This window comes from Callospermophilus lateralis, chromosome 7 (genome assembly GCF_048772815.1).
Source record: "Callospermophilus lateralis isolate mCalLat2 chromosome 7, mCalLat2.hap1, whole genome shotgun sequence".
Taxonomy (NCBI): domain Eukaryota; kingdom Metazoa; phylum Chordata; class Mammalia; order Rodentia; family Sciuridae; genus Callospermophilus; species Callospermophilus lateralis.
In genome coordinates, this window is record NC_135311.1 from 137,622,160 (window position 1) to 137,637,015 (window position 14,856).

At 45.7% G+C, this 14,856-nt stretch overlaps 1 protein-coding gene across 4 annotated transcripts in view; it reads left to right on the forward strand.

Moving 5' to 3' along the window:
* The first annotated feature begins 4,346 nt into the window (after window positions 1–4,346).
* The window catches only part of Clstn1 (calsyntenin 1), a 67,718-nt gene continuing 57,208 nt past the window's right edge, over window positions 4,347–14,856 (forward strand). For all 4 annotated transcript variants that reach the window (XM_076861348.2, XM_077109977.1, XM_076861349.2 and 1 more), the window contains exon 1: window positions 4,347–4,663. In XM_076861348.2, the coding sequence (XP_076717463.2) occupies window positions 4,573–4,663 (91 nt within the window). In that variant the 5' untranslated portion in view covers window positions 4,347–4,572. The remainder of the gene's footprint in view (window positions 4,664–14,856) is intronic.

The following is a 14,856-nucleotide window of genomic DNA, read 5'->3' on the forward strand; positions in this document are numbered from 1 at the left end:
TGTACACATGCAAAAAGGAATTATCCTCCCTCCTTTTTTTTTTTTTTTTGGTATTAGGAATTGAACCCAGGGGTGCTCTACCACCGAGTTATACCCCCATTCCTTTTTATTTTTGGAGATAGATTCTTGCTAAGTTTCCCAGGCTTGCCTTGAACTTCTGATCCTCCTGACTTAGCCTCAAAAATCACTGGGGAGGCTGGGGATGTGGCTCAAGCGGTAGCGCGCTCGCCTGGCATGCGTGCGGCCCGGGTTCAATCCTCAGTACCACATACAGACAAAGATGTTGTGTCTGCCAAATACTAAAATATAAATACTAAAATTCTCTCTCTCTCTCTCCCTCTTTCTCACTCTCTCTCACTCTTTAAAAAAAAAAAAAAAGTCACTGGGATTACAAGTGTGTGCACTATGCCCAGCTAATCATCTCTTTTAACAGCAGTGAAGAGACCTGTCTAGGTCACCGCAAGGCAGAGAAGGTGCCAGACCTCACACCCCCTGGGTTCCAGGGGCTAAGATTTAATACTTCCCAGAGCTCCAATCAGCTGCTTCGGTCAAGATTCTCATAACCTGGGCTCAGTGGTAGAGCGCTTGCCCAGCACGCGTGAGGCCCTGAGTTCCATCCCCAGTACTGCATAAAAAAAATGAAAAGAAAACAAACAAGATTCTCATAACTTTCTCCTGCTGCAGCCTGGAGGTGGGTTTGTCCCCAAGCACATCATTAGGAGTGTGCCTCTAATAACCGCTTACCTGGCTGAGACTCTGTGCCACAAACACCTGCCAAGAGCACACTGTGCGAAAAAGGAATAACACGCCCACCTGCTCTCTACACCAGCAGAGGGCTTTTCTGCATGAGACCTCTTTTCAGCTTTGGGAACTAATGTGTGGAAACCTGGGCTCTGGTTCCGTGAGGTCTGCCTTCCGTGTCTTGTACAGCTGGAGAGAAATGAGAGCTGGGGGTTCCTCTGACCTGGCGGGGTCCTGGCTGTGGGGTCCTGTGCAGAGTGTTTGTGGGGTAATTTCACATATAGGCTAAAGAACTGTTTTGGGCTCAGACAGACACAAAATTGAATCCCCGGAGTCCTACTTTCTAGCAATGTGCTCTTGAGCAAATTTGACACTTCCCCCTCTCTAAGACAGTGACAATGAAAGTACCTCCTGTAACAGGTAGCTTGAGGCTTAGTGTGGAGCTGCTGTAATCAGCAAGAGTAATCTTACAGGGCACAGCACCTCCGAAAATCCGCTCCACCTGCTGCCTCATGTGCAGAAGTTGAGTCTTCCCTGACCAGCTAACAAAGCCACCTCCTTATCCTCAAGCCATGTCCCCAGCAAGGATGAGCCTGCAGGATGCCTCCTTCCCACTGCTCCAGGGCCCAGGACGCTGTCTCTGTCAGCAGCTGGCTCAGCCCAGAGGAGGAGATCTCAGAGAGGCTCCTCTCTCTGCTGACCCCAGGTCCAGATCAACCTCTAATTCAGGGTCCTTTTGAGGACTAAAAATCCATCACCTTTGAAAAGTGCCAACACGGCTGAGGCTACTGTCAGGTGGGCCAGAAATGGAGTTCACTGTTTCCCTGGCTTTCAAGACTCTCCAGCTGAGCACTGCAGCTGGAACTCTCATGTGGGCAAGATCTCAGCGTGTGCAGGTTGTGCTGAGCTCACCCGCCGTCTGTCCACCCCACCTGCTGCTGGACCTTTTTCATCTACCTCTTTGTTTCTCTAAGGGACAGTGAGGGTGAGAAGATAAAGGGATCAGGATTTCACACACTGAAGAGCTTTTGTTTCTGTTTTTCATAGAAGTGAATACATTAAATTTTCCCTCTTGGCATCAGCCTATTGACTCCAAACACAGCTCTGAGATTAGACCTTTCTGATTTTAAGTTCTGTAAATTCAAAGGTTCCTGGGAAACCTGCAGGTTTTTTTTTTTTCCTTCCCCCTCTGAAGTGTAAGCTCCATGATGATAATAAAAAACTAACACAGCAATTCATTTAGTCCATCACTGGGTATTTATTGAGTTCTTACTATGTTCTCAGCAGGATGCTAGGAGCTCAGAAGGCTCCTACCCCTGAGGGAAAAAGAGAAACTGCCATCTATTTAGATAACTACATACTAAGCTCTATGAGGCTCTTTAATAGCCTCAGTTCATTGAACTCTGGGCAACTCTAGGAAGTGGGTATTGTTATTCTATCTCAGGTGAGGAAAGAGACTCAGGAAGTTCCATAACTTATAGGTCTCTTGTGGTAATGGGAGACAGAATTCCAGTCTAGTCCTGTCTGACTACATCTGGATCCTTCCCACTAGATTACAATAGGGGGCCCAGGTGTGGTGGGGCCCACCTGTAATCCCAGCTAAGGCAGGAGGATTGCAAGTTCAAAGGCAGCCGAGCACCTGTCTCAAAATAAAAAGGGCTGGGGATGTAGCTCAGGGATAAAGCTGCCCTGGTTTAGCCCCAGTACTGAAAAAAAAGAAGGAGAAACAATACAGCAGGGAGGAGGAAAGGACCCAGATGGATCAGCCAGTGGCTGGTGCAAGGCAGCAGAGTGTAGAGAATGGACTGCCTGTCTAGCACAGTGAGGTTGTGAAAGGAAGGTCTGCAGGAAGACTTCCTACAAGGCAGCCTAAGGTCTTGAGCAGGAATGAATTTGGCCAGGACAGTGGTGGGCAGCATGCCCTGAGGTCAGCTGGTTTGGGTCTGGGGTTGAGAAGTGGGAAGCCCCATGGAGCTGTCTAGACTTTCTGAGCTGGCAGTGAGAAGCCCAAACGGAGTTTCACAGCCAGACAGGGACAAAATCAACGGCAAGATGCTGTTGGCCAGCCTGTTTCCTGGGAGAGGGTGACACCCTTGGCTGGAAGAGGTGATGGGGCCTGAGTCTTGGGAGGGGTGGGGGGAAATGACAGGGGAAGGACTGGCATTAACAAGATGGAATCTTCAGACTTTGGAAAATGCTTGTGGGGAGGAGTCCGGGGAGCTGTCTTTCAGTCTCCCCTTGGGTCACAACACACCTCTGTTCACAGCTGTTCAAGGTCTTCCTGTAGCCATAAATTCAAGCCCAAATTTCTCATCCTATCATCATGAGGCACTTCACAATCTGGCCTCTATTTATTTTTTTGGGTTCATTGCCCCAACTTTTCCAAACTTCTCTGTGTTCCACCCAACCTCCGGCACTTCCCCCATCAAGCTGGCCTCCACAAAGCTCATCAGCAGTAGGACCCTTCCCAAACTTGGCCCTTGACATCCACTGGTAGCTCGTCCAAAAGAGCTTAAGGTTTCATTGCTATGGAACTTAGGCTCTTGGGTTCTCAGTGCTGTCCTGTCCTCCAGGATTGGTTCTTTTTACAATACATAAAATACACAATTATCCCAACTGGGGGAGTCATTTTATCTTTCGGACTTAGTTTTTCCTCTGTCAAATGGAGCCAATAAACCTCATAGGCACAGTGCCTGCCTCCCCAGAGTCCATCCATGGCTGCTCCAATCCTATCCTCCAGGGTGGAGCAGTCTAAGCAGTACAGCTCAGAGAAGGGAGAGGGCAGGGCACAAAGTAAAGAAGGGACCCCAGAGATCTCCCGTGGGATCCTTCAGAGGTCCTTCTATGTCAGCAAGTGCATGCACACAAGCCGCCCTTTAAAAGCCACAAGTAGATCTCTTCTTTAAGTTCAGGCCTCTTTGAGAGCAGCCCCCATTCCCTCCATCTTCCCCAAACTCTTCCAAAAAAGCCGCGCCCCCCATCTGGGGCTGGAACAAGTGCACACCTGCACCTGCACCTGCGCTGAGCCCGGGTCTGTTCACCAAGCGGGTTTGGGGACCTGGGCGCCCTTCACGACCCGCAAGCTCCCTCTCATCACCTCCGCTCGGCAGAGGAGAACCAGAGGTTCTGGGAGGCGACGTGACTTGTCCGAAGCGACAGGCGCTGCAGACCTGGGCCGCACCCTCCCGTCGAGGTCAGTACTCCGCGGGAGCTGTGGGCGTGGGAGGGTCGGGGACGAGTCCTTCGGGAAGGGAGGGGAGGCGCGGGACCCCAGGAACCGCTCCGCCGGCGTCGGGAGCCCGGGAGCGCGCGCGGCGATGAGGGGTTGATGCACCCGGGCAGCGGCCGGAGACAGGGGTGCAGCCCCCCGGGTCCCTCGCGGCCGCTCAGGAGCGGACCCTCGGGCGCATCTCCGCGGGCGCGCGCGGCGGGCTCGCCGACGGGTTCTCGGGTCCGCCGCGCGCGCCCCCGCGCTCCCTCCAGGCCCGCGCGCTCCCGGGGCCTGGCGCGCGCGCGCCGCTCCCCTCCCCGCCCCTCCCGTCGCCACCCCGCCCCCGGCCGGGTACCCTCGCCGGACCCGAGAGAGAGCAGCGCCGCCATCTTAGTTGCTGCCTCAGCCTCCAGCGAAGCGCTGCTCGGAGGAGGGAGGGCGCCCGCGGCCGAGCGCGCGGCCCAGCGTCACGGCGGCCGCGGCGGCGGCTCCTCCTCGGACCCCGGTGCTTGCCGCGCCGCGAGGCAGTCGGCCCCGGGCCGCGAGGGCCCCGCTCGGCGTCCCGCGCGCTTCCCTGCCGCTCCCGCCTCCGGCCGGCCGCGGCGCCTGGAGCCCGAGCGATGCTGCGCCGCCCTGCGCCCGCGCTGGCCCCGGCCGCCGGGCTGCTGCTGGCCGGGCTGCTGTGCAGCGGCGGGGTCTGGGCCGCGCGAGGTAAGCGGCGGAGCCGGGCCGGGCCGGGCGTTCGGTCTGGGTGCGGGAGTCGGTTCCGAGCTCCGGGAGCCGCGACGGGGCTCGGGCTCGGAGCCGAACGCAGGCGTCGGGCCGGCGCGGGCAGCAGGGTCGCGGCGGGGCAGGGGTGTTCGGGGGCGCACCGCGCGGGCCGGGCGCGGGAGGCCGGGGGCCGCGCTGCGGATGCCTCCGGGAAGCCAGGCTCGGGCCCGGGCGGGGCACCCGGGCCGCGGCCGCCCCCTGCGCAGCCCTGGGTGGTGGCTGCGCCGGTTTGGGTAGAGGGGCCGCAGGGTCCGGCCGCGCAGGCAGGCTGGGGACGCACCCCGGTGGGATGCGGTGTGCGTGTGAGTGTTCGAGTGGGCTCAGCCCGGGGTGCACGCACGGGGCTCGGTGTGTGCTTACATAAGAGCCCACTCACTCCTCCGCATCCCTTCCCCAGATCCCGAGTCCCTGCCGCTGCGCCGCGGACACCGCGACTTCGCCCCTTTCCGCCTTCTCCCCGAGTCCTGTAAACGTCTGGTCCAAACGAGCGGAGGCTGAAACTTCTCGCTCCCCTCCCTCCTTTTCACCCAAAGGTGATATCGTGATGAGGTTCGCGACCGCGGTCTCACCAGGTGTCACAAATGTGCATCTCCTGCGGGGTTTGTGACGGTAATGCCGATCGTGCACGGCTTAGGTGGCCTCGCCAGAAACGAGAAACCCTGTTGGTTAGGATTTTAAGACCGAAATTATTTTATGGTTAGATGGCAAATAATATTTCTTGGCCAGTTGGTTATTATTTCTTAACCTTCATCTACTTAACCTTTTAAACGTTACATGCTTTGTGATATTGACTGATCTTGCCAACCAGAAGCTTACGCATTGCAGATACAGGGCTTCCGAATGGATCTAGAAATCGTAAACATTTTCCTTGGCCTTGGAGCAAAGTAATCTAGGTGTTGTCCACAGAGACCTGAATTTATTCTTCTGATTTTTTTTTTTTTTTTGAAAAAGAAAATTTTGAGGGGGAGGATTATAAGAAGTCTAGATGAAATGGCCATATTCCAATTTAGCAAGCTTTAAAATAATTCTTGTTTTCTTCTCGGCTTGCCATACGGAAAGAAGTATGGTGTTCACTAATTAAAGGGCAGAAGAGGCGAATGCATCTTTTGTTCCAATGTTCCTTTCTTCACATGAACATGATAAACTTTGAATACTTCTTTTATTTCATTTCTAACATTCTGTGGACTCTGTTAAATTTAGGTCTTAGTCTCCATGTATCTAATTGCCCTCGATTTGATTTTTTAAAGTTACATCAAGCTAAAGTTTGAAATGTTCTTTCCAGATGTGAAATGGAGGTCTGAAAGAGGAATAAATCCAAGGGGGGGGGGAGACTTTTGCTTCCTTCTCTTGGGAAATAGGTACACATTTTAAAAATATGTGCTTGAATTGAGTATTTTGGGAAAAGTTCAAGTGTGTTTAGTCAGTGATAACATTTCTTGCCAAAAATCCATGTTTTTAAAGTTCACACACCTGCATTTGCTCTTTGTTACTTAATTACTTTGGTTAAACAGTTGGTGTAGACTTTAGCTCTTGATTATCTTTGTTATGGTGGACTGACAGAAGTCTTCTGGGGAAGATGTGCTGAGTGCTAGAATCATTTGTAATCTGCTAGTTTTCTCTGTGCTTTTTTTTTTTTTTTTTTTTTGCTGCAATTGTACGACTTCTGGATTCCCAGTGTTCAGAATAAAAATTTTAAACATCAGTTATTTGGTTGCATTTGTTGTCTTTTCATCTTCCATGTTAGAAAATGTCTCATAAATATTACATGAAATGCTAATAAAACAATTTCATTTTGAAATGCTACAAATGAATTTTATATGTAAATATGCAATTTGTGGAGGCACTTTCTATGGGCTCATTTGAAAAGATCATCATTTCAGCTAATGTCTGATTTGTACCCCACCCTCCCCTGAGTGCTGGGGTTAGAATGCAGGCCCAGAGAATGCTAGGCAAGCACCCTACCACTTTTTTATACCTTCAGCCTAATATCTAATTTCTATTTATTGCCGCAAAACAGAATAGCATGAGCTGCTTGCTGTTCATACTCCAGCTATCTTGAATCATTAATGGATAAAGATCACATAAAACTTATGTAGGAAGTGATAGATTTCTTTATATAAATTGCATGCGACTGTTAATTAGATGCTTCATAGACAGTCCTCCCAAAATTTCACTTCAATTTTAGCAATAGTTTTCAAAAAACATCAAGTAAGCCAAGATGTTAGAACTATGCTTGGTGTGCCCTGGATGGCCCTGTCAGCAGGAAGCCTGTCTTCCCTATAGTTAGGGAGATCAGGAAATTGAAATTAGTAGAGAAAATAGCTGTATGAATATATAAAAGTAAATGAAACTATGTAGTGTATTTCAAAGTCAAAAAAATAATATTCACCATTACTTTTCCAGTTTGCGCAGACTTCTCTGTGAGACCTCTCCTCACCATCCTGTTTGGAACTTCATCTCCCTCCCAGAATCCCTGGATTGTTTCTTCTCGGCCTCCCTTTTTCATTTTTCCATGGCTCTTAATGCATTCTGACATGCCTTGTTATCTATTTGTGTTGTCTATTTTCTGTTTCCTCCTGGTAGGATGTATATCCAGACATGGAAGAGGGTTTTGTTGACCTGTGTCCTTTCACCAGCACACAGTAGGCATGAAGTATTTGTGATATGATGGAATGAATGGATGGGTGACTGTATTTCTGTGTAGACAGCATAGTGTTTTTACATACCCATTTTCACTGAACAGATAAATGTTATGTATTGAAAAAAGTATTACATACTGTGAATGTTATACTGCAAAAAGTGTTACAAACATGCATAGGGGTTTAAAGTAGATTTAATTCTGCAACAGGGTTAAGGGAATTCATCAGTAGGAATTCTTCAAGGATCCTTTCTGTTGATTGCAGTGTTGGGGATATTGGACCATAAAAATCTGGCTGAGCCTTATGAAAGCTATTGCTACCATTTTGAGTATTTTTTAAAAATTTTAAATTGTAGATGGACATAACGTCTTTATTTTATTTATTTATGTATTTTTAGATGGACATAATATCTTTATTTTTTTGTGGTGGTGAAGATCAAATCCAGTGCCTTACATGCTAGGCAAGTGCTCTAGCCCCCACCTTGGGTCTATTTTTAAAAGTACTATATTTCTTTTCTTTTTTAAACAATAACAAGAATATGACTTATAAACCTCTAAACTTATCTAAAACTCGTATGAAGTTAATTTCCTTTTCTTTCTTAGAAGCAACATTGGGAAAAAAGCCATTTGAATATAGAGTTCAGTATTACCCTTAGTCTAATGTTTTTATTTTGTTTTCTTTTTTTCTGACATTTTAAATGCTGAAGGTCAGTAACATCTCAATGGGGAACCTATAACTGCTGAAGAAATAATAAAATATTACCGATTCTGAAGGTATTCCTCTTTGAGCTTCAGCTTGATTAACTGGAATATTTAGTTAGCTGAAATTCACCTTATATTTCTAGGAGAAAAAGCGTAAAATCAAATAGTTTTATGGGGATTCTTTTTCAAAAGAAAGGCTTAGGAGCTCAGGTCATGTATTATTTGTGCTGGTATTGTTTGATTTTCTTTCCTTTTTCTTCCCCCTTCTCTTGGTGGTGTGGGCCCCAGGGCCTCACTGGCTCTCCCGCTGAGCTACATCCCCAGCTCCTGCATTGTTTGATTTGTAAGCTGAAAAGAGCAACTAGTATTCCAGTTTCGGATTTGAAGAATATGACCAAAACGAAATTTTAATAAAATACATTATTTTTACATTGAAATTAGAAAATGCTATAATTAAAAAAAAAGCTATAATTTCATAGCACTAATTTCAGGACTTGGTTAAGCTTATGAAACCACATATGAATGTTTAAAACGAGGAACCAGAGTTATATTAAAATTTTAGAGCACTTAAAATGATTTGGAGTATTTATATTATTGCTTTCTAGGACAGGAAAATGGTAATTTTTTTAGTTCTTTGTTCGTAAATGTTGAAGCAACATTGAAGATCTGATTATCTGAACACTACCACAAGCATCTTTCCTGTATTCTGGTTGAGGTATCAGATCTTTGTAGCTTGGTTTTTCTGTGGTGTTGATTTGTCAGAAGAGTTGCACAAAAAAATACTGTATCTTTATAAATGAAAATTTAAATGTTAATTTGCTATGAAATATTTTAATAGAGCATCAGAAAATACCAACTCAAGACTAGTAGAAATGATTTATGCAAAGTCATATTCTTATTGTTTAAAAAAGCAAAAAGCCTTCAGAAGTGTCTTTTGACACCAGCAGAGGCTATCCAGAGGCCAGATAGGAACACCAGACTGTGACAACCCTTCCTTGTAGCCAACTCTATATAGCTGCCACCATATCAGGATTGGAGTGCTGCTTTCTGTTGTCCCGGATTTGATAGGTCTTTTCTCCCTTATGTGTTAGACATATTTTTGCTAATTTTCTTTTTTAGCCTTAGGGAGATATTATTAGATTAAAAATTCACAAGATCCGTTGCTAAGTCTTTTTTATTTTTAAGGGTTCTCAGAAAAGATTCAATTACTTCAAAATATCTGAATTCAGATCATCTTATAAACCTCTAAAGTACGAATGAAGTTAATTTCCTTCCTTTTCCAGAGCCCATAAGAATTGCATGGTAGGGCTGGGGCTGGGGCTGAGCGGTAGCACACTTGCCTGGTATGTGTGAGGCACTGGGTTCAATTCTCGGCACCAAAAAATAAACAAAATAAAGGTTTATCAACAACTAAAAAAAAAATAAAAAAATTAAGAGTTGTGGTAGCACACCGAAGGAAGATCCGTGTTTTCTTTTTTTACCTTTTTGGTCAGACGTGAATATTATGTTTCAGTCACCTGTTTTGGACCACTCTAATTCTCTTTTGACAAGAACTCCATATTGAATTTGTTATTTTTCAAGTCTGCCTTGATCTGTACTTTAACTTGTTGTTTTGAACAAAAAAATCTTTTCCTACATCCACTTTGTGTGGTTGGGGGAGGGGTGGGGGGTGCAAAGGTTGAGCCCAGGGATGTTTATGACTGAGCTACATCCCCAGCCTTTTTAATTTTATTTTGAGACAGTCTAAGTTGCACAGTCTGACTTTTTTTTTTTTTTTTTTTTAATGTGCCTTTAGATGGTGAACTTGTTGAAGGCAGGGGTGGTTTTTATTCATCCTTATTCCTAATGCCTAGTACAATGTCTCTGAACAGTAAATGCTCAATAAAAGCTGAATAAAGAAAAAGTAAGTCAACAAAGAGAATTTTTCTTCCAACTTCTTACCTTCCACTTCTATCCTCTATCTACCTCTACAGTGTTCAAGTGAAAGACATTCTAATATTTTTAGTTGTTTTACATAACATTTTTTTTTTTTTGTTTGCCTAGCTCTAATGAAATATATCAGTTGAAATTCTCTATTTTCTTTCCTCTATTAGCTCTACATATATTTGTTGGGGTTTGTTTAAAGAATTTGATTTTTAACCATTTCTTTTATATGAAGTAAAGGAATTCATCTTTTAATTAGACCATTGGATTATAAACTATGTGTCAGATATGTTTCAAACATTAGCACAGTCTGACTTTGAACTTGGCATCCTCCTGCCTCAGCCTCCTGAATAGCTAGGATTTCAGGATTGCCTCACTCACTGCCTGGTTTTACAGGAGCATTTTTCTGCTCAAACACACTTAAGACCTTCCCTCCCTCCCTCCCTCCCTTGCATGTGCTCGGCAAACACTATACCACTGAGCTGCATCTCAGCCTTTGTCTGAGTTTTCAGATTTTTTTTTTTTAATATATATATATATATATATATATATATATGTATATATATATATTTTAGATGTTGATGGACCTTTATTTTATTCATTTATTTATATGCAGTGCTGAGAATTGAACCCAGGGCCTCACACATGCTAGGCAAGTGCTCTACCACCAAGCCACAACTCCAGCCCCTGAGTTTTCAGATTTTAAGTTGCTGATTTTTTTCCTGCTCTGGGGCAAAGGGGCATTTCATCCAACTAGTTCCTGCCTTCACTGTTTTCTCCAGTGTCCTTACTGCCCAGAGCTTTGGACTGAGTTGGAAGGAACTTTGAAAGTTCTGTGCTTTGTTGCTTACGGAGCCTTCCCTGTGAAACGTTTCTCCACAGCCTCTGACAGAGTGTGTCCTTCAGCTGTGTGGACTTCCCTGGCGCTGGGCACTTGCTGGCCCACAAAATGACATTTTCTTAAAAACTCCTGTTAGGGACTCTGGTCAGCTTTCCTTAGGATGGCATCTTCTTCTCTGTGGTGTCCAGGCCTACAGCTCTGATTTTGCCCCCTCTCTCTTTGAGAGGCCCAGGGCACGTGGCCCCACACCCAGGCCTCATGTATACTGCCAGGCTGCAGGCTCAGGGCTGGGGACACTTCAGAGTAAGTACCTAGGTGATGGGAACAGGGTTGAACTTTATGAAAGGGACTTAAAAAACACTAGAATTCCTAAACTACAACTAGTTTTAAAAAATGATATTTCCTCATTCATTACATTTTTTGTTATGTTAATTGACTGAAAAGTACAGTTAGTTAATTATTTTGGTCTTTTGATTTCAATCTTTAATTAACTATTCCTTATTTACCTAATCTTCAATCATAGTATAAAACACTTAGATGTCTTTAGACTCAAAATGCACTTTAAAACTCAGTAAAAATGAATGTCATCTTTGTTTAATACCTACTTACAACGTAATAGACATTTATTCTGAGCTCTTACTAAAAGTTTTTCCTGGGCTGGGGTTGTGGCTTAGTGGTAGATTGCTCACCTAGCACATGTAAGGTCCTGGGTTCGATCCTTAGCACCACATAAAAATAAAATAAAGATATTGTGTCCATCTATAACTAAAAAAAGAATAAAATATTTTTAAAAAGTTTTTTCTCATATAGTACATCTTTTTCTTTGTGGTATGGGGATTGAACCCAGGCCTCTTGCATGCCAAGGGTGGGCTACCTCTGGGCTATGTCCCCAGCCCCTATGGCTACCTGTCAGTGGTCAGCATGTGGGCCCAGCTCTGAGGTGTTTGCCAGAACTGGTCCTCCTCTGTCAGTGCCCAGCCACCCCCAGCTGCCCCTTCCAGCTGGTCCCCCCATCCAAGACTCTAGCCTTTTCTTCCCCAGTAGCCTCAGGGTGGACAGGCTCTGCTTTTCTGTCTCCAGCAGGAGGAAAGAGATTAAACCAATTCACAAGAGATGGTGAGAACAAATAGGAGGTAGAAGTTGAGGAATGAGGTCACTTATGATTTGGGGGATTAAAGCCCTTGTGTCAAATAGATTATGTTTACCTTTAAAATACCTTGACTAATTCATGCCAGTTTCCTATTACGTATGGAATCAGTGAAGGGGATAACAGAAATAATTAAAATTCTTGGGTAATCCCTAATCTTTTCTGCTATGCATTTCAGATGTTCATCAAAGTAGTAAGTAGCAAAATGCACTGCCTTGAATTTAATTTACTCCTGGCCTCCTTTGGGCTAACTTGCAGAAGGAACAGTGGGGGCACTAACAGGTGGGCTGCAGTCATTCACAGCATTGGAGCCTGTCAGTTGCTAGTGCTGTTGATGGCAGGGCACCTAGATGATCCTCCCACTGGATCACAAAGCCCTGAGTTGCCAGGGCCAATCTTGCTTCTGAGTTTTTTGTAAATCCCATCCATGTCTGCTTGTGGTTCTGTAGTTCACTTGGCAAGGGTTTTAAAAAGACCATACCTAAGTATATGAGAGCCTGCTCCTGCTTAGCTGAGAAGCAACTGGTATGCATGTTCCGAACATTCAGACTCTCTGCAGAAAGTAAATGTTGGGCCTGGAGGAGCAGCTCAGTGGTAGGGAGTGTGTGCTTCTCTCTCCAACGAACAAAAACAAAGTAAAAAAGACAATTTTTTTGGGGGGTATGAAATCTGACATGTTTAAAACTTTATAAACTAGGACATGATTTCTTTTCTTTTTTATGGGGAGTAGGCAGAACTGGAGATTGAATCCAGGGTATGGAACCTGCTGGGCAAGCATTGTACCACTGAGCTGCATCCCCAGCCCTAGATGATTTCACAATACAACATTCTCTCCTGTTCTGGTCTCTGTATTTTAAATATAAATATATATATATATATATATATATATATTTTTTTTTTTTAAGTTGTTGATAGACCTTTATTCATTTATTGTATTTATATGCAGTGCTGAGAATCGAACCCAGTGCCTCATGCATGCCAGGCATGTGTGCTACCGCTGAGCCACAGCCCCAGCCCTAATTTTTTTTGTGTGTGTGTGTGTGTGTAGATAGACACAATACCTTTGTTTTAATTTATTTTTATGTGGTGCTGAAGATTGAACCCAGTTGCCTCACATGTGCTATATAAATGCTCTACTACTGAGCTACAAATTCAGCCCCTGTTCTGGTAATTTTAATAACTCTTAACATTTGTATTTGAAAGAAATATTGTTTTAAAGAGGTCATTCATGCCAGTGATTAATATATATTTGCTTATTCAGTTGGTTGAGTTTATTCGCCCAGTTTTTTCTTAAATTATTCTGAGTATTCTTAAAAAGCTTGAGCTTTTTACCTCTGCTTTTTTTTGAGGGGCGGGTGTTGGGGATTGAACTCAGGGGCACTCAACCACCGAGCCATATCCCCAGCCCTATTTTGTATTTTGGAGACAAGGTCTCACTGAGTTGCTTAGTGCCTCACCTTTTGCTGAAGCTGGCTTTGCTCAGCCTCCTGAGCTGCTGGGATTACAGGCGTGCACCACTGTGCCTGGTTACCACTGTTTTGTAAAAGTAATGCTATGGCAAGTGGGTCAGAACAGCTGGCCTGTGTGGTTTCTCTCATTTCATGTGACATGTGCCTTAGATTATTGTCAGGGTCATTGGAGTCAGGGAAGGGACTAGAGAACAGAGGAACCAGGAGGTGTATAGAATGAACATTCTGGGTAGATGCAGTCAGCAGTCTAGGTTTTAGAGACAGCAGTGAACATGTGAGGACAGAGGGCCCTGTGGGGTTGGTGACTCAGAGGTCCTTAACAACCTTGAGGATGCGCAGTGCAGGAGGCCTGACTGCAGAGATTGGAATGGATTATCCGGGGCCAGGTGCTGACCCAGGAAAATGGCAGAAGGTCAGGTGAATGAGGGCATTCAGGTGTCCACTCAGTGGTTGTGTGGCTGAGTGGTGCATGTCCAGTGTGAATGTGGGTCACATTCTGACCCATCTCAGGGAGGTGCTGAGAGGGATGGGATCCTTAGCTGGGTCACAGGAGCCTTCTGCCTAAGGGGTTTTCGGGCCTGACAGAGAAAAGCCAAGGGCAAATGGAGAACCATGCGGTCACTTAGGCCTGAGGGAGAAGTACAGGAGGGATTCCTGAAGTTTCTGTCTTATCTAGAAACTGAGCTCAGAGGGTTAGGGGGACAAATAAGGATGGGCGCAGAAGTCCCCATTTGCCAGTGCCTCCCTTTCCTGCCTCCTCCCCGCCCTTCCCCTCCTCTTCTATTCCTGCCCCTCCTTTCCCCTTCTTTCCTTTTTGCTGTGATGAGGTCCTGCTGTGTTGCCCAGGTTGGCCTTGAACTTCTGGGCTCATTTGATCCTGCTTCAGCCTCCTGAGCAGTTGGGGTTACAGGCTAACTGTACTTTCTTACCTTTTAGAAACCCAGGGAGGAAAGCTGAGGCAAGCTGGTGCAGAGGGCAGTGGCAGGACCCCCACCTCTGAGAAGCCCCAGTTAGGCCACATCTCATTTTGCTCTGATGGAAGTCTCTTCTCTTGAATACTCAGGGTGTGTGTGTGTGTGTGTGTTTTTTTTTTTTGGGGGGGGGGTGTGTACTGGGGATTGAACCAAGGGAGACTTTACAGCCCAGCCACATCCCCAGTCCTTTTTATTGTTTGAGATAAGGTCTTGTTAAGTTGCTTAGGGCCTTGCTAAATTGCTGAGTCTGGCTTTGCTCTCTCTACCCTCCTGCCTCAGCCTCTGGGATTTCAGACCTAGGCCACATCACTTTTTCCCTGAACTCAGCTGCCTCCACCCAGTTTTGTTCTGATACATTGTTTCCTGGGACTGGAGTAATTTCTGATTCTCAGAAAACCCGAAAAGGCAACTCATATTGAGCTGTAAGGAGTTCAAGTTG